Genomic DNA, 20,312 nt, shown 5'->3' with positions numbered 1-20,312 from the left:
TGAGCAAATGCCAAAGGTGCTGGCACTGTTCACTCTGGTAGTCCTAGTATGGAAGTCCTGTCATGCAACGTGGGCTGCAGTTTCGGAGCTGGAACTTGAACCATCCAGTGTCTGGAGCATCCATAAAATTTGCCTTCTGGCTCCCCATGCTCACAACTATTCACGTCTACATGTTCTGTACACTCACAGTGATGTCCTGTCACGAGCTGAGCATCCATTTGTCAAAGTGAACTGCAATTCATGGTATAGGAACACAGTGGACTTCTATGAGGGTTCTGAAAAGAGAGGATTTAGATTCCACACTGATTCAAAGGCAGGTGCAGAGCAATCTCCATTCACTGAATCTATGCAAGCAGGCTACATACCAGTTATTTAGAGGTGCTGAAGGAAGCATAAGAAGTTACGGAAGGAAATAATTACATAGCAAAACATACCGGTAACATTGCAGTAGTGCTGCAATGATGCCACAAGTCGTTGAGATATTGTATAAAGCACATTTTGAAAAAAGAGAAGCAGTAAAAAAAATCAGAGAACATTTTACATTAGTTGGTGCGTGTGTTTTGGGAATTTAAAGTTTTCAAGATTTTTCCTCTGTTATCCTAAGGGCTCGAGTCTTCCTTGATGAAAGCGGAGGTGTTCAGATGATTGAATGCATGCAGGAGTTAACACTTTAAGGGGAAATTCTAGGTACCAGGGGACTCCCAGTAAACGCGAGAGATCTGGCCGGAGCTCTGCCAGTGAGGGAGGGCCGCGGCCGCCCCCGCGGGTCCGTGGGCGATGCCCCGACCAGACCCCGCCGCAGGGCCACCGCCTCTGTCGCTGCAGCCCGAGCGAGGAGGGTCTGGCGGGCCGAGGGGGAGCTCCAGGTGGCCGTGGCGAAATAAAAAAGGTGTCAGCAAGGCTTTAAAAAGCCTGAAGGATGCCAGGTGAAGGGCCAGGTGACCGCGCCCGCCCGCCCCGCGGGGAGCAGCCGGCCGCGGCGCGGGCCCCTTCCCGCACGTTCCGGCAGCGCCGGCCGATGGGGTGGGAGCCGCCCCTCCGGCCCGCCGCCGCCCCAGCAGCGATGCCGGCCGCCCCGGGGCGGGCTCGGCGCTTCGCCACACCCCACGCACACCCCCGGGTGGCCCCGCGGGAGGACCCCGGGGCCGCCCCAGGGCTCCCGGGGCTGTACGCCGGACGCCCCTCGCCCCCGCCCGGGCTCCCCCCGGCCCCGGACGCTGCCCCCACCCCCTCGGCCTCCCGCCTTCCGCTCCCCTCCCCTTCCTCCCGGTCCCTCCTCCCCGCCGGCGCCGGCCGTGCCCGCCTCGCTCCCCGCCCCGGCTGAGGGGCGGCTGCCGCTGCTGCTGCCGGCAGCGGCTCCGGGAAAATGTCCGAGCGCGGCGGCTTCTACCGGCAGGAGCTGAACAAGACGGTGTGGGAGGTGCCCCAGCGCTACCAGAACCTCACCCCCGTCGGCTCCGGCGCCTACGGCTCCGTCTGGTAGGTGGGGGGCGGCGGGAGAGGGGCCGGGAGCCGGCAGGTGCTGCCGGCCGGCAGCCCCGGCGCCGCCCCGCGGGGGCAGACAATGCCGGGGCGGCGGGCGGCCCCCGGGCCGTGCCGAGCGCCGGGGGCCGTGTGCGCCGAGCCGGGCGGGCGGGGGATGCCCGCGCGGCGGCAGCCGGGCCGGCCCCGAGCGCGGCGCGGCGGGGCGGGGGCGTGTCCGCTGGGCAGCCGGGGCGTGCGGCGCGGCGCTGGAGCTCTCCCCCGCGGCCGGCGGCCCCGCGGGGCCGGGGCATGCCTCGCCGTAACCCGGGCAACCGGGCCCGCCGCCGGAGGGCGGCCCCTGCCGGCCTTCCCGCCGCTGCCCCCCTCAGGCCGCCGCGCCGGCCGCCCGGCCGCCCCCCGCCTCGCAGCGGAGTTGAGAGGGTGCCGCCGGCCGCACCGCTGCCGCCGGCGCCGGTTAAACCCACCGGCCGCCGCCGGGCCGCTCGTCGGTTGGCGCTGCTCGCGCCGGAGCGAAAAGTGCCCCGAACCGAGAATCTTGCACAGTCATGGCGTGTGCGAGCGGGGAGGACGGGGAGGCAGCGGCGGGGCGCGGGGCACGGCTGTCGGAGCCCTCCCTGCTGCCGGCCCGGGAGGGCTCACCGGCGGGCCGCGGCCCTGCCGGCTCCGGCCCCGGTCTGTGCTGGGGGTACACCTTCCAGGCGGAGAGGATAGCGGGACTGCCCTCACGGGCCCGGGGCACGCACCGTGGGGATGAATTCTGTCCTCGGCGTCGGTGGAAGAAGCCCCTGGAGCCGGGGCCGTGTCGGCTGGGCAGGGGTCAGGCAGGGCAGGCTGACAAGAGGAGAGACAGGGGTTTCGCCCGGCCATTTCAGGGGGAATCGCAAATTGGGGGAGATTGCCGTTGCGTAAGGGTTTATCGCATCTTTTCATAAAACGTTTCCCCTTTTTTTGGTAATTACTAGATCAGGTTTGCACTTTGGGGAACTCCCAGTGCAGGTTGGGCTGTTATTTTTGTATTTGATGCGCACTTAACTATGCTTATAAAAGCTTTGAATCAATTTTTGGAAATAATAGTGATGTTTAAGGGGGTTCTGAAAAAGAATTGTGTTTCTTTTGTAAGCTGGGCAAGTGGAATTATGTAAAAACAATCCATAATGGGCTTTTGAATAAATGTACTACACAAAAATTTCTTTAGAACTTAACTTTTTTGCCATGGACTAAACTCCTGCAATACTCGCTCGCTTTTTTCTCTTCACAGTCAGATACCAGAGAACATTTATGGAGTTTCGTATTTGTTGCTTCCCTTTCTAGCTCTGTGAAACACCCCAATTACATTTAAACTAGGAATATGCATTGAAAAAAAACCTCCAACAGTCATCAGAAACATGCAGGACTAGTGTGAAGTACCTCTGAATTCTTCTCTTTTTTTTTTTTTTTTAATATTTCAGGATTACGCTTGCACCAGGGAAATCTGGGCAGATATTGTGTGATGCTGGTACCTGCCACTGTAGTTCAGATAGTCACAGAACTATACGCTTATGTGAATAGTGTCAGAAGGACCTAGTTTATTTAGACTATAAAATCTTAGTTTACTTTCTCCTCTTTTATTTTACAAACTAGGGGCTGGATATACAGTAGGAGAGTAGCTATTGTTGTATTCCAATTGAACCTGCATTTCTGGTTATTTTCCTTGTTCACGCTGACATAGTTTTAAGGGGAAGACCTACTCTGCTGAATTTTGTAATGAGATGTCAAGACTTTTGAGAAATTGTGAAGGAAATGAAAACATGTGGTGGTTCACTTGCAACACAGCTGGTGCTTTGTTTTTTTTAAACTGTTAGTGTTGTTAATTCATTGGACTGACTTCTTTTCTGTCTGCAAAGCCAAGGAAATCCTAGTATTTTATCAATGGAGAAGCCTAGGAACTGGGATATAAAATGAGACTGGAAGATGCTATGAGACTGGAAGATGCTATGTATATTTACTCCACAATATACATTTAAGAAAACAATACAGCAATAAAATATTACTCTATATTAATAGCCTTGTTAACATCGATGAACTATAAACCCAAACAGAAGCTTGAATGTGAGGAAAAGGGTTCGCATCCCTCTCAGAAAAGCCATCTATTTTTAGTGCTATTGAAATTGATATTTTTTTTTTCCCCCCTCTATGTGCATGTGCTTTACCCAGGAGACCCACGAGACACAATCATTCCCTTGAGTAATATGCTATATTGCTTTTGTGAATAATTGTACTCCTATTCAGTAAAATATCTAAAAACATATTTAAGTCTTACAGAAACCACTGGAATTAAACAAATTCCTAAGTGCTTTGCTGAATAGAAGCCAAGGTCCTGAACTCCAGACACTGTCTTTAAAACAGGAACAAAGTTGTTGTAACAAACCTTCTTGTATGTCAGGAAAACTCTTCTCTAGTCCTTCCCTTTCCTTTTTTACAGTAAATTATCAGTAATCTCCAATCGACTTGTGCAACTGAAGTGCTAACTGGTAATAAGAAACAGATTGTAAATATTTGCATTTAAGATAACTTCTGCTTGCCCTTTTTTTGCTTGCAGCTCAAAATCAGTAGAAGAGTTTGTGTCAGGAGGCTGTGTTTTGTCCCAATTTATTGACGTTTCGTAAGTCTAATAGAATTCGTGTTTGGGTTAGTTTTTATATGCAGATGCATCAAATGTGCTATGGTTTTTATATGCAGATGCATATAAAATCATATGCATAGTCATATAAATCATATAAAATCTATGCATAGTTTTTATATGTAGATGCATCAAATGTTCGCTTTTAGAGAGGTATCTATATCAAGCACAGTGCTTTCCAGTATGTTTTTCTTGGTTTTTTAGATGTGGAATAGAAATGAAAAGCAAACCTTCCTTACATAAAGAGCTCTACTGCTTTTCTCACTTTTTTAATGACACATCATAAAGAACAGTCCTTCTTGGAAATCCTCAGAAGAACTCAGCCACACTGCCAAGCGGAGTTGCACTTCAGCATCTACATGAACCGCAGAGAGAATTGTGAGGTCTTTCCCTCAAGTACTTCACCCTTGCAGTACATCTTGTGTTACTCCTGTATTTTAATTCTGTGGAGGGCTTCCTTTTTCATGGGCTCTTTCCTGTGGCCATTCAAGCTGGTGGATGTTCTGTCATTTGCTGCTGTCAGATCTGATTTTTTTTTTTAATTTAGGAAAAAAAATTAAAGCCCTGTGGAAGTGTGGTGTGTGTATGGTAGTTTAATTACATTTAAAATGATCAATGGAGTCTTCAACAGTATGGTTTGGTTAACTTTTCTTTTTTCAGGGGTTGTATGCGTATTAGCAAGTATCAAATTTACATGCACAACTGTTTCTTTTGGAGTTGTTTTCTTTTTGTGCTATAGCTTTGCTTATCAAGTTGAGGTTTTTTTATATTAGACAATTATTTTAACTCTTCCTCAAGCTAAAACTTAGTTAAATTTAAAGTTTTCTTGAAAAATGCAATTTCACAGTGTCCATCCTCAAAGCTGCATTTATCTCTCACAGAAGTCAAAGAGCTGGTTGACTTTTATAGACCAGATGCTATCCCTGCTACTTGTGAGTTTTAAAAACATTTCTGATTAAGTGCAGCGTTTAAGCTGATAGCCGTTTAGATGGGAAGCAAGCAAGGTTACTTTCACAAGGTAATCTTCATTTACAACCATGTCACTTCAGTTCTAGAGAAAAGAGACAATTTGTGTCTCAGGTCAAACTGCATTTTAAACTCTTGTCCCTTGTGACTCTACCTTTTAAATAATAATTCTGGCTGTGTTTGAGTCTTTAGAGTGTCCGGGTGATATTGCTTATAAACTGGACCTCTGGCCTGCAGCATCTCTGCCTCCCTGCTGTATTACCCTGGTAGGCCCACTGTGGTTTGGTACCTGTCCGCCTTTTCCTCTGGGAGCTGGCATTACCACCTGCCTGAGAAAGAGCTGCTTCATCTCTTCGTTTTTTAAAGACTTTTTATTATACCACAAATTATGCATTGTGGGTAGATTTTTGGTTTACTGGTTGTTTGTTGTTTTTTGGGTTTTTTAAAGCCTGTATACCTCTTTTCATGCCAGGTTCTGTAAACTGTCTTCCAACCTACTTAGTCCTATTTTTGCCTGGGAGATATAGGCGGCCTTCTGCAGCGTGCTGTCTCTGATCTCTCCAACAGGTTGTTCCGCATTAGCATATTGCAAGCTCTGTGTTCTGCCTTCTTCGGAAAGAACAGACCTTGCAACATGAACCAAAGTGAGTCCAGAGCTTCTTCCCAACCAGAAACTCCTGCACTGTTTCCTCAGAGGCCATTGGCATCAATAGTACTTACATTATGCAGTCAGTCTCTTTTAATTTTAAGAGTATGCAATGCCTAACACCAGCTCGGGTGACATAACACATTTTAAAAAAGAGGCCTGCTAAGTCAGAGTGTAATGGCACAGGCCTCAGTTTAAGAAAAGCAGAAAAGCAAAGCCTGCCTTAAGTCATTTATGCAATGCAGCACTTCAGCAGGTCCCTTCATCCTGCTAACTTTAAGTGCATGCTTAGGATCCATTAAGTTTTTGTCCTGGCTAATTTTGGATAAAAATGGGGGAAGGTGGGGTGGTGTTTAGGCTTGTAATTTGCTTTGAGGAAGTAAGAGTGGAAAAATAGAAGCAGAAGGCTTTAATCCTGAAGTTTAACCCCTTCTTTCCCCCATCCACCCTGTCCTGTGCTTCTGGTTAGATTGTCACTCACAAGTGTTTTGAGGGCAGTAGCTTGCAAGACTGGAACGTAACATTGCTAATACTGTCCTTTTCACATTGAGGACCTCTAAGGAGATGCTGAGACAACTCAGTAGCCTGTGAGGTTTTTTAAAAGCTGACATAAAATTGTCTTTGACTGACAAAGAGAAAAATTCCTTCATCCAAGATTGTACTTGATGACTTGAATGATAATGTTTTTTCAAAGGGATCTTTTACTTAGCTGTAGTGATATGAAGTTTATTATTTCAACTATGAGATCAGGTTACTGGAGTTATTATATGTGTCACTGTAACATTACATGTTAGTTTAAATAGTAAATGCTGAGATAAGCTTTTAGAGTAGTAGTAACACACACCTGCTGTGTGTAAATACAGCTGGAAACTGGAGACCGTATAGATCTCTACAGGCTAAAGGCAGAATCCCAAGCACATGTAGAGCCAGTTGATTTCAGTGGACTCCCTTTGGCCTGTTCCTCTTTCAGAATAGGTCTTTTGTTTCCAATGGAAGTACAGGGGCTGACCTTCATCCCACATATGTTTATGGTTATATTTTATTGGAAACATATCAAACAATATTGTTAAAATACTACTGTCCAAGATCCGTTAGCAGTTGTCTATTTTTGGTATGCATCATTAAGAAGGAAAGTTTTGAATCCTTTCATTAGTTTTGCAGATATTTACAATGAGCCCTTCTGAGCTTATTCAAACGCTTGCTTGAAAAGTGAGTGAGAGATGAAGGTTGGTATGAGAGTCCAGTTGGAGGCAAGACATCTCTTAAGAGTGAGTATATGTAATAAAGATACTTAGAAACAAGGCCTTGAAAGTGAGGTTGCAATAGGGAGGAGAACTAAATGAAAGGAGTTACATGATCAACGTTACAGGTTAGGAGGAGTATCTTTGCAGCAGCATTGCTAGAATGAATGGATGAAAATAAGTGAGGCAACAAAAAATGTTGCAGAGTGAGAAAGATCCTCAGAGGAACATGATGAAATAGCTATTAGGAACAAAGACATGATGGGGTTTGCAGCTACAAAGCCAAGGGAGGTCAAGAATTCAAGACATTTTGTGAAAGATACATAAAGGAAGATGGAAGAGTATTTCTGAGCACTGGCCAGGGAGACATCACTAGAGAGTTTGTTGAGAGTGGTTTTGTTGGAGTACTAGGATGGAATGCAGATTGCTTATCATTCCTTTGTCCACTTTCATCCTGCGTATCTTCCAGTTGTTGGAACAGTGTAATTACTGTCTTTGGAAAGGAAACGGAAGTGAGATGGTAGTTAGTGGAGTCAAGGTTCCTATTTCAAATGAAAGGGTCTAAGAATGGTTTTAATGAAGGAAATTGAATCAGGAATGAGGTGTTTGTGGAGATGGATAAGAATGGCTGAGATGGAGATCTTTAGGTACGATGCTGTCACAAAGCCTGTGGAGTAGTTCGAGAGCAGATGAGAAACCATCTGTATGTGTGTGAGGAGGGTGGTGGAAGGAGTTCTAGGAAGGGTGAAGAAAAGGCAAGCTCAAGAAGTGAGGAAGACCACTTTGTATTGTGCGGGTTTTCTTTCAGGAGGAATTAATGAGATCTTTTTTAGAGAGGGAGGGGGCACGAGATGGAAGAGTGATGATGGGCATGAGATGAGCCAGTTGTGGCAGAAAGACAGCAAGAATCATGGAATTACAGCTTTCTGTGTGGCTGTAGGAATACATTAGCAGAATAAAAATTCTCTGCAGAGGGTCTCCTCCATCCCTACTTCAATGTAATTTGTTATAATATGCACCTTCTATGCCACTGCTGCATCATGTGGCCAGGCTAACTGCTTTCCTCTCCTGCTGTCCGTCGTGATTGTGATTGCAGTTGGCTAGGGGACACGGTCCCGGTTCAGAGCCCTTAAAGTCTTAGGGCCTTGTTGCTTCAACACAGCTTCTCAAGGAACTGTTTGCAATTTCAGAACCTATTAGCTAGTTGGTACCAAAACCCCAGTATCTTAGTTCTGTGTATACAGTCAGGAAGGGAGAGGGCATTTCAAAATCCCTACGTGACCTTGGAACAAATTGCTACCATTTAATGTTTCGGCTGTTGTAGAGAGAGAAAACAGGAAATGTGAAGGAGAAGTGGGGGAGGAATAGGAAAAAGAAGGACACGAATGTAAGTGAGATCTCGTCTGTTTAGGTTTATGTAATGTATTTGAAAGCACTGGTATTGTTCATGTTAAACTCTATATCCAGATTAACCACTATCATTTCTAGCTGTAGCTTCTAAGGCCACAATTTATAACTACCTGGCAGTCTTTTTTTAATTAAATGCTGAATAGAATACGTTTGTCATTAGCAGTGTACTGTCTCAGTGGCAGCTGACAAATTTTCTTGTTTAAATACTGACATTGGGCTTATCGGCTATCTAAAATACATGATTATTTTAATATCCATGAGTTGGTTCCACATGCTGAGGAAGCTAACAGCTTATTACTCCAACCTTCTGTATGTTTTTCTCACAAGCATGGTTTTAAATGCATCACTCCCACTGATGTAAGCTGTACTGTCTATAACTTCACCTAGAAAAGTGTGACTGCTCCTCTGCAAAGTTATTTGAATGTTTAAGTCACTGTGGAGGCATAAGAGACAGATCAGAAAATAAAAAATAGCTTGTGGATTCAGAGACTGATACAGCATTTTTATGATCATGTTGTTACATTGAAAGAAGACTTGTGATGTATTCACGTAAACATATGGCTAGCAATTATTTTATAGTATTTTTCAGTGTCTGCTTAAAAGTATGTACATATTTTTATGTTGGTTATGGAACAATTATGTTGCATATGCAAGAGATATTTTGTGCTTTTATATTTAGATCTAGTGGTAAATTAATCTGAGATAATTGACAGTGATTGTACTAAAGCCAAAGCAATTGATGCCAGTGCTCAGCATGGTGTGTTGGAATAATACCCAAGTGATGGGATGTAATTTTACAATACAATAACCTGTCATCATCAAGTAAGGGTTTTTTTTTTCCTCTAATGAGGAGATTAACATGCCATTTCAGAGCTGCCCATTACTCATCCTCCTACCTTTGGTCTTCCTACCATCTCATTTTTCTTTATGGTTTCCCTCTGATGCACATGTATGTCATGGTTTGTGTGGTTTAGTAAACAAACACACACACTGTACCTTAAATCTAGCTCTTAGAGGGTGGAAATCACCAACTTGAACTTGCATAAAGTAACAAAACATTTATAAAGAAGAAACAAATGAATCATTTCCTGGGTTTACTTTGCTGCTTAACTTAAGCTTACAGTGGGTGGCCTTTTTCTGTTGTTCTCTTGCTGCACTGCCAATAGCTATTATGGTCCATTTTCTGTATCGGATAGATGCTGTGCGTGCTTTTCTCAAGACTATTCTGTATCTCAATAAAAAGTAGTTCTATTTATTTAAAAAAAAAAGTTGCATTTTAAAAAAGAGCAAGATGCTGGAGAAGACTCAGAAGACAAAGCTCACAAACAAAAACCAAAATCCATGTTATTTGTGTGATGACTTTCATTCACTTACATTACATTTATAAGAAGCATTAAAAGGGTCGTCATTCACTGCAGTTGTGAGGAACCCAGATTATGTCCTCATTTGGACATCCCAGGCTGCCTGCCTCGATGATTAGGTTCTCTGTGTGCTGACCCCTCTTCTACTCCTTCCCCTGAATGCTTGCTCACAGACACCTTTCTGCTGCTCCTACTGTTTTTTCTCAGGAATTCAGGATCTTGCAAATTAAGGGGATGTTTGTCACAAGGAGGTTCATGTCTCCTGTAATGGAAGGAGTCAGCAGGTACATGAAAGGATGCTGAGGTCTGTGGATAAGAGCTCAAAGTTGTGGTTGTACTAAATATGTGGCAGAAATTCTGCATACTTCCCATTTTGTTTTCTGGATGTTACCTTCTTTCTTACCAAATTCAGTAAAGTACTGCCCATGTGAATCTGTGTTTTGAGCATGAATTGCATTTTTTCTTTTGTTTTTCCTCTTAACACTTATATGTAATGGGGAATCTTCATGTGTTCTGGAGGAATGTGACCCAGTGAAGGAAAGAAACTTGTGTTGTGCTGCAGTGAAAGAAATAAAAATAGAAGCGTGGAATAATATGGGGAAAACCCAGATCCAGTATCATTGTCACATGGAGCAAATTTAAGAATCTTCTTGTGTACAGCATTCTCTCCAAGTCTGGTATAGTGTGTCCAACCAGTTGTCAAACTTCTGATGATGTACGGGTAACAGCCTCACAAGCTGGGACATGGACTTATATAAAATAAATTGGAAAAGAGTCTTCTCTGTGTTTTTTGCACTCAACTCTAAATGGATCACTTAGAATAAGTATACCTAATTATTTGTACAGATATAATGCTTCCACAAGCATAAAATCACACTTTGTAGACAAGCAAAAGCTTGTGGTTATCTGGGGTGATGGGGATGGAATATTGGCTGACACAGGTAACCTCCAGTAAATGGGGAGTTCACTGCGGACACGAGACTGGCACCACATACAGCCAGCTTGGGTCATGTCTTCATTTTGCATCAGCTAGACCTGAGCTGACTCCGGGAATGAAGAGAACTCGCTAGACCAAACACTGTACTCAAGCTGAACTTTTTCCAGGTATTTTGGGTAGTGCTGTGCCCAGCTAATAAGCCCCCTCTGACCCCAAGGCATTAGGAAGCAAAGGGGAGCAGTTGATCCCAGGAAGAGTTCTTCCTGCATTGGATGCCGGAGTTTACCAAATAGGGTATGAGTTGGCTCCGTGCGTGGTTTGTTAGATTGGGCTCCCGCAAGCAACCCTCCAGCTGTTGAAGCAAATTTGATCCTGAAGGCTCAGTAGCCATAGCTGAATAGTGTGCTCCTACTCCCAACAGCCCTGAAGGGTCTGAGGAGGCTGCGCACGTGAACGGCTTGTCTGTCCAGTGTTACTGCTCTGCAACCACAGAGGATAAACTGTCCGTGGATGCTAGGGAAATTACTGTATGTGCAGCCATGTTTACAAATATCAGCTACTTCTTAGTAGTCCATGTCCCATCAAAAGTCATGAAGTTAGCATGAAGCTGTTAAAATCCTGTGCTTTTTGCCTCCTGAGTTTTTGGACTGCATTAGCTTCCTATGTTCAAACTTTTCTCTGAAACCTTAACAACTGGGAAAATGTGTATATAAATAGAGATTCATATTTCATCTAGTGGAACTTCAATTGAATTATTAAATATAGGAGCTGACAACACTGAAAAGGTAGGTCTAATTTAAGCAATGATTGAAAATCACACTAAGCGAAAGTCTCTAATCTGTGTGAAAATGATGCCATCCCTGTAAGCAGAATAATGGCTTTTTATCCTTGATCTTAGAAAGGACAGACAGCAAAAAATGTGTCATAACTGCAAAGGGTTCTGGGTCAAGAACCATCATATCTGAAAAAGCTATTGCTAAGATTGTTACGAAGTTGTTTCTTGTAAATCAAAAAATTAGTAATAATTGTGTTTCTTTTTAAATTATGATAGAAAGTCTGTCTAAAATGGTGTTCCCATATTCTATCGAGGCATGTGAGCATACTGCTTAACGGTGATGTCAGAAATACTCACTGACAATATGCAATTAAAAAGTCACTTATTTTCACTGCCTACATCAAATTAAATGCTAACAGTAAAGAATAGATTAGAGATGGGAGACGATATCCCTTTGCAAGTATCAAAGTTTATCTCCATTGTACTATTCTGTCCAGCTACGTGAGGTAACATCATAATCAGAGGTAAGACACCTCAGAATAAGTAGTTTCAAAGAAACTTGGGAAACAGTAGCTGAACTATTGGAAGGATGATTTGTTTCCAAGTGTAAGTGAGTATAAACACAAATGGTTGGCCAAAGCTGAAGCCTGTAGAAAATAACCTTGCAAAAGAAAACGGTGCTGTAAGTTGCCGGCAGTGTTTGTGAGGCATTGCAAACCCCAAGAGACTGGCAGAGAAGCCCTCTCCAGTCTCGATGCAGAAGTGAGGAGGGTGTGAGTTGTGTGTCATGCAGGGTAAAGGAAGGTGAGGACTCTAACCCTTTTCTTCCCCATTAAATCAAACTAGTTAACAGCATGGGTTGTTTGATTGGTTTTTTTTAAGAAGCTGTTTTGAGTCATTTTAGTCGGGCTGGTTACAGGCCCCCAAGGAAGGGTTTGCAGGTGCCTAGCACAGGTGGGCCCCTATTTTTGCTGTGACTGGGACCAGAGATGTCCTATCCAGGGACTGGTCTGAAAGCTGAACGTTCCTGGGGAAATCACACAGAAAGGTAAGCAGCTCATCACACCACCTAACAGATTACTCAGGGAATGATGAGGGGTTCAGGGGACAACCCAGATTGCAGCTATGATGATATAATAGCAAGAGGGGGAGACCGAGTTTAAAATAAGAGGCGTAAGCGTACACAGGCAGAAATGCATGCAGTGGCCTGCTACTCGCAAAATGTGATCACAGAGGCAGTAGCAGAGATGACAGATGCAAGTCATCCTTGAATCTGACAAACAAGAAAGTTCAAACAATGTGAAATCTATATTTTTGAATGCTTCACTGTTAATAACTTGAATTATGGTGATGGTAAACCCGGCAGAAAGAGCCTGAAGGCATTAGCTTTGATTATCATTTGGTACAGTTTCTTGACTGCAGAGGAGCTCATTTAAACCAAGTCAGTCCCTGGCCTGTGCAGCTTCAGTTCATCATTTCCCGTTGGAGGTCCCAGGACTCAAGTTGCCATTTGTTTTCTCTTTTTTTTTTTTTCTGTCTCCTTATGTGCTTCCATCCTGGGTCAAAAAGCTGCTGTCATAAGAATTACTGAAGCTAAAAGAATAGTGCTTTGTACCATCTGAAAGCTTTGCAGCCTTGAGTCATATGGAGGGTAAAAAGCAATCCATCTTAAAGATCAGCGGTTTTTAAACCACTGAAACTGACATTTGATCTTAGAATTGGGAGGAGAGGGATGTTTATCATGATAACGGGATTTAAAACCTAATTCCTCCTAGCCTTGTATAACGTACCCAGTATTTCACAAACTGGTACAGGCATGAGTGGGAAGGCTTGTGAATTACAGAAGAGCTGAGATGTTAAGCACAGACTGCTGTGTTGGGCAACGTGATTTATTTATCTGGATAAACCTTTCCTTTTCCACTGGAAAAAGGTTGGAAAGGATCTAGAGAGTATGTATTTGTGAGACTTGGCGGTGTTCTCCAGTGGCTTCGTTGGCCAGGATTACACACAGGGCAATTATATCTAATCTTTGTTACATTAACAGCTAAGCATTGGTTTCCTTTTTATTTCTTCAGATTTACTTATGCAACCTTCATGTTGTCCCTGTGGGCGGTCATGTGGAATTTAAGATATCTCTGTTGTCAGTTCTTCTCACACCGTTCATTCCTTGAGCTTCTTCACATATTTGAGCAACACAGCATCCTCATATCCTGAATAACTGTGTCCCTACCCTACTGTCAGAACAAGTATCTCTCTTGCATCCCTTCCACCCGCTCCTCAGAGTGATACCAGTCTTCTCCTTCTTCCTATGCTTGCTTTCTTCTGCTCAGGGAATGCCCTTCCTGAGGTGCTCAGCAAAGCCACAACCCTGTACACCTTTAAAACTTCCCTGGAGATCCCCTTCTGTGATGCTTGCAAGAAACTAGCTAAGTAATCTGCTTATCTATTTAATTTATCTCATGAGTGACTCACTCTTTCCATGGTGCCTGCAAGATACTTGTTGATTAAATCTACTTCCTCTTAACTCTGCTTTTATCAAATAAAAACGTTGCTAGATTGTGCCCTGCATTGGCCTTCGCAGAGGTTGGGTGAATTCTAGGATAACTGGATCAGATTCACTTTTCAGATGCCACTCTGTTCTTCCTGCCCATTTGTTGCTTGTATCCTTTGTTGCTTCTCATTAGAAACACTACCTTGTCCTCCAGCTGCCTGCAAATAAAGAGGCTTTTCTCTTCACTTGGCTCTTCATGACTGTAGCAGAGCACCAAATAAGTGCAGGAGTCCACCTACTTGGAACCGATTATAGGCTCAGTGTATTATTTTGGGAGCTACTCCAGGCACAATCAATGTTTTTTTGTCTTCAGCAGGTGTCTCCTACTACAATTTGCAGGAGCGTCTAAAACACTGTTCATAAGGAGCTAATAGCATTTGGTGAGACTGTTGACTGTTGCCATCCTACTCTGTGCATTTTTCATGTTATCTAATTTTTGAGTTTGTAACTCCAAAAAAGTTCTGTAAGATAAACGTGTGTGAAGGTTCTTGGCTTGCTAATGCTCTCTAGCAAGCGTAGATAGTGTTATCTACGCTTTAAATAGAGAATTTCAAGGTATTTTAATTGAACACAATTTTAACTTAATGGATAAGAGTAACAATTTAAAGAAATCTTTTTTCTTCATAAGAGGAGGTAGAAACTGAAACTTTTTATAATTGTACTGTGTAGTTTCATGAAGTAATACATACAGGGATCACTTTTATTCCTGTGCTATATAACAGGCAGCATTTATTTGTGGCTTGTTGTGCTTGTCATGTCTTTCTAATGCACAAAAACCGGTGGGTCTCCCTTTGTGCAAATGGTGACGCATATTTAGTGCCCTCTTCAGCGGGGCATCTCCATCTGTATGAAGTTAAGCACGTGCCGTGTGTCAGCAGGATTTGTGTGCTGGAGTGTAAGAGATGTACCCGTTGTTCACTTGTTACCAGTGTTTCCCAAGGAAACGGTATGGCCTCAGCTGTGTCAACATCCTAATTTGATACCAGTTTTGTGGCATTATCGTCTAGCAAGCCAATGGTCACACAGGTAATTAATACTGCTAGACACAATGGCAGTGTTCCTCTAATTAGTAAAGACTCCAGTTTGTTCAGTAAGACCCAGAGTTTGAATGCCCATATTTCCTACAAGGCTTGCCTTGGAGCTGGAGGCTGGAGCTGCACTAACGGAGCCAATTCTCTGGTTACTTTTCCTGCCATGTGGGGAAGGGTTACCTGGGGATGAGTCCTGAACATTATCATAAGCATTAGTAATTTGCTAGATGGAAAACAAGGGAACTGTCTTGGAATACTCAGAGTTACTGCTGAGTAGCTCTCCCAGTTGCAGTCCCTGAGTAGAAGGTGAAAGAGGGCAAAGGAAGGGGTGAGAGCCCGCAAGAAAGTACAGGTTTCTCCAGTGAACTAGCTGAGAGCTTTGAAGTAGAATACGCCATCAACGTGGACTTTTTCTTTTCCTCTTCTAGTTCAGCTTATGATACCAAAACAAGACAGAAGGTGGCAGTAAAAAAGCTTTCAAGACCTTTTCAATCACTGATTCATGCGAGGAGGACCTACCGAGAGCTTAGGTTGCTTAAGCACATGAAGCACGAGAATGTAAGTGGAGAGTGAGTTCTTTCCCTTCGGATTTTTATGACAAAAGTTTGCAATAGAGGGTTTAATTTCAGTTAGGTACAATCTTTTTCAAAAACTATATGCAACTGTCTAGCTACCCAAGATACCTGGGCCTAGCCATCTTATGTGTAGTGAAGTCACTGGACTTCAGAGACTTTCACTAAAAGGCTGCCTTTTTATTGAAAAATGATCTAATTTCATCTTGAAGATGCAGCTAATGAAATCCAAAACAAGTGGTCCTACTCTTCTCTAACTAAAGTAGTAAGAGTGTTTTGCTCACTACTGTTGGATGGTCTTTGAAACATCAGTCCAGGAAAAAAAACAAAACTCAAACCTGCTTTTGCTGAATTTGGATTCTGTTGAGAAATTAAGGGCAGATACTCTCATTGAAATTAACAACAGTGTAATATCTAGGTGAAAGACAGTAGAACTTCAGGCCCCAAATAATTGAGTACTATTCTAAGTTTATGTGGCAAACACTTGATTTCAGTGGGAGTATCCACCTGCTTAAAAGTAACTTGATGAATTGAAGCCTGAATAAAATATAGTGGATTGAAAAGTATCCTGAAGAAAGGATGCTGAAAAAGTTAACAACAGAACAAGATAACCCGTGAAATTGTGCATAATCTTAAGTACAATAAGTGTATAAGCCATGTGTCAGTTTTTCTGTAATGAGATGTTACTATTCCTGCCTTTATTTCTGATTGTCTAAAGTCTTATTGTAATTACTTTTTGTAATAATATAATTTTATGTTGGTCATGGAGATAGCTGAGGCTATACCTGTGTAGACCACCTATTGTGCCAGTTGTACTAAGTTTTCAGGATGACCATATGTCATATTTTTGTAAGTTTCATCCCCAAAATGCTAAGCACTGTCAATACTAATTACATGTTGCTTTACAGATTTCTAAAAATAAAATGTCGATTCCCTCATCTTTCAGGTTATAGGATTGCTAGACGTTTTTACACCTGCAACATCAATAGAAAATTTTAATGAAGTGTAAGTAAAATTTTTAAATCATTCTGACTAGTTAGTAAGTACCACTCTGGTTTTAAAAAGGAAGCACATACTTTTCTAATAGACTTGCAGCCACAGTTGGCTTTCTGTGAAAAACCCCAATAAATCTTTTTGCAACTTTTCCACAAAAGAGGAGGCAGGAGCATGAACCTAATTTTTGTCATTTTTTGAATGATAGTTAATAACATTATAGGTATATGGTAAATGGTTTGATGCTGCATAAATGCCAGTAAACTTAAAACTTTTTCAGTTCAATTATGTGTTAGCTGTAGATTATTTTTTCACAGCTAGATAAGATAGTTCAGGAATGCAGGAAAGTATTCTCTTGGTTAACTGAGACAAGGTGAATTTAGGCTAGATTCTTGACTAACCTAGGACTGGGTGTATTTTGGTGTTACTCAAACATACGATTTCTGCTGAGTTCCTCTTGGTTAACATCTTGTATAAGCACTTAAGTAAACAATTTAGCAGAAGAAGTAGTAATCAATATATTTTTGTCTCCATGGAAATTAGTGGCCAAACCCCTTTGACTCTGGGGCACAATTACACAAATGATAACTGGGTATGATAGATGTATACTTTTGTCCCAGCACTGTTTTTGGAAAAGAATCAAGGTTTCGGCAAAATTTGTCAAAAAATAAAACTTCCAGTGGGGGCGGGGAGGGAAGTTACACAAAACACTCTTATTTCAACCACTCCAATGTTAATCTCCATCATCAGATATTACGGGGCCTTGCAGGTACTGTAGTTTTGGTGCCTCAGGCTCCCACTTTGATGTTGGGTGAGGCTTCCTATTAATCTCAAAATACGATGCATTCTCCCTTCACTGAACTGCTGTAGTGTGTCATGGAGAAAATAGAGATAAAAGCTTTTAATGTAGTGTAAGTATTTTTCTTTTTCATGATATTAAATCTGTGATTCCATTATTAAAGCTCATAGCTGATTTAAAGGGCATAAACTGTGTGTTAGCAGCAAATGGAAAAGGAACCTACATGGGAATGTGTAGTTACTCTTTAGATGTGCTGCTTTTAGAAGGATTTACATTCTGCCATTCTTAAATGAGGTGTGTTTCTTTGTTTTCTTCTCTCTGTTTTATTTTCACAGGTATCTTGTGACAAATTTAATGGGTGCTGACCTGAATAACATTGTGAAGTGCCAGAAGTTAACGGATGACCATATACAGTTTCTCATCTATCAGTTACTTCGAGGTCTTAAGGTACTGGCTGAATGCAGGAGTTTTAGAGTCAGCAACCGAAATGTTGTGGTAACGACTGGTTCATTGCAGTGACAGTACTTAAACACTTTTTTTTTTATGTCTTAAGCATGCACAGATAGCAGCAATCGTTTCAGAAATTATCAGATCATTCTTCTAACCAGAAGTAAAACCCCAAGCCTGCCAATGTTTACATGCAGAATACATGTGAATACTCCCCTTGAACATTAACTTTAGATCAGTGTCTATTTAAGTTATTATTGAAGGAGAATCACTTGCTATAGTGTCTCAAGTGAACATGTTCTGTAGCACACAGTGTGTGTTTTAGACACTTCACCTGTCACAAGAAGGTAGTGAAAAAACTTCTGAAGAATGTGAAATTGATAAAGAATGATATGGCAAGTAACTCACATTTGTGCTTTGAAAGACATGACCCAGTTTGAAAAACTACAGCCCTGATTTTTGCAGAGAGCATCACGTGGGTGAAGAGATAACCAAGTTAGTTGGTTTATTTGGGAAATGTCTGGAAGTAGAAGTTTATCCTAGCAACGTACGGTGTTGCACACAATCACCTAGGATTTACTCTGCCTGTAAAGTCATTGTTTCCTTTAATCAGTTAACTTTTATACAATTAGATAACACAGGTGATTGGTAATGAAATTGTAGCAAAGTTTTCTTCCAAAAGAATTAAAATATGTATCATTTTGCTGACATTAAACATTTAAGTGTCTATAAACAGGAGAAGATGTAGAAAATGCTTCCCATTACTAGGTGATAAGCATTTTCTCAGACCGGTCTTGATTTTCCCAGGTATAAGCAAAAAGAAAAGAGCGGGGTCAGCTGCTTTAGTAGCTAACTTAACAGTAATTGATATTTTAGACATGGAAAATAACTGTATGTTTGAAAGCAAGCCATGGTAAATACTGGCTCTGACATATACTTATTACATGATTTTCAGCAAGTCACCTTGTGCCTGAGACAGTAATTCTTATTCATGCATGCAGGTTCTGTCAATTTAAGTGCAGATTTTAGTGAATAAAAATTGCAGAACTGAGCCCTTAATTGCTTTGTCTCATTTACTTAAGTTAATAGCTTAATTAGGAAGATGGATTCTGGAGTTAATTATCCAGCTTGCGGTTTTGAATATAAGGCTATGTTGTGTCAGAGCTAAATAATAGTAAGAATTGTGCTCTAAAGTGAATATTAATTTCAGAAATGCACTCAGATGCATTTCTGGCCCTGTTTCGAAGGGGAGGGATTGATGGTGGCTCGTCTCTTCTGGAACTGAAAATCTCATGTCTCTTTAGTCAAAGAACATTTGAACATCTATAACTCCTCGCTTACATCTATGCTGGAGTCATTACAATGTGCATTCGTGTACCTGAGTGAGCTTTGGGCTCGCTGGTAGGTGTGCTCAGCAGTGTGGAGCCCAGGCTTCGCACCCTGCAGAAGCTGTCTGAGCAGACGAAGCATTGGCGTGGAGCTGCGTAGTTCGGCAGGCTCCTGAGCTGGCGGGTGGAGGACTGCTTGGCGGCACCGAGAGGAGCTGTTGCCGTTGTCTCAGCAGAGCGGGGACACAGCTCCGTCTGTCACAAGCGGTGGTTTGGTTTCCTCTTCGTTCAGCTGCTCGCAGCTGTTGTGAGGAGCACTCAGGGGTGGCCCTGCCCTTCTGATAAACAGTATGTAGGTCTGGAACAAGAAGAATGCCCTTGTGTTTTCTTTGGGTTTTCCCAGTTGATATACAGGTTTTGCGTGTAAGCTCTGCTCCTAAAAAAGAAGGTGAACTCGCCTCTAGAGAAGAGAAGAGGAGGTTTTCAAGGTCTTGCTGATCCTTGTCAGTAAGATAATAGCTAAATTGTCTGTTAATCCTAACAAGTGAATGACAGGCAATTGCAGCGTAAGCTTTTCTCAGTCTTTGAGTTTTAATGTTTTATGTAAAATAGTAGAGACACGAAATAGCCGCTGAAATAGTGCTTTGGGTCCCTGCTTTGAAAGTGGACCTGAAGTAATGCTGTGGCTTAGGTGGGTATTTTGGTCACTAAGCTGTCCCAGGGTGCGAGTATCTCTCACCTACGTTCAGCGTTCACAGTAGGGGAAGGTGACTTACATCATCCAGGAGTCAACCATACTGCTCCCTAGGCCACTCACTTCACTGAGCCACTAGCTGATCAACATGGACATCCAGGTATGACTGGAACAAATTCCAAATTGGTAAGAAAATTTCAACAGAAGAATCACTGCAAGTGCTATCTTTTATGGTAGAATCTAGTCTTCATGGTTACCTTTCTTGAAATATCTAGCTCTGGATAAGACAAAACAAGGAGATTTTGAAGTTCGTCATACCTCCATTTGATCTGAAAATGTAGCATGATGTAAGCCTTTTCTGTATATAAAACAATCAGTCTCAGAAGCGAAAAGATAAGACAAGCGACTTATACATTC

At 42.6% G+C, this 20,312-nt stretch overlaps 1 protein-coding gene across 2 annotated transcripts in view; it reads left to right on the top strand.

Moving 5' to 3' along the window:
* Positions 1–1,123: 1,123 nt before the first annotated feature.
* The window catches only part of MAPK11 (mitogen-activated protein kinase 11), a 34,500-nt gene continuing 15,311 nt past the window's right edge, over positions 1,124–20,312 (top strand). Inside the window, exons 1-4 of one of the 2 annotated variants that reach the window (XM_072860764.1) lie at positions 1,124–1,479; positions 15,491–15,620; positions 16,581–16,639; positions 17,762–17,873. In XM_072860764.1, coding sequence (XP_072716865.1) covers positions 1,367–1,479; positions 15,491–15,620; positions 16,581–16,639; positions 17,762–17,873 — 414 coding nt within the window. In that variant the 5' untranslated portion in view covers positions 1,124–1,366. The remainder of the gene's footprint in view (positions 1,480–15,490; positions 15,621–16,580; positions 16,640–17,761; positions 17,874–20,312) is intronic. The other variant, XM_072860758.1, reaches the window with a different exon arrangement.

The sequence above is a fragment of the Ciconia boyciana genome, chromosome 1, assembly GCF_034638445.1.
Source record: "Ciconia boyciana chromosome 1, ASM3463844v1, whole genome shotgun sequence".
In the NCBI taxonomy this organism is placed as follows: domain Eukaryota; kingdom Metazoa; phylum Chordata; class Aves; order Ciconiiformes; family Ciconiidae; genus Ciconia; species Ciconia boyciana.
Note: the sequence above shows the minus strand (reverse complement) of the source record. Positions and strands in the feature narration are given on the sequence as shown.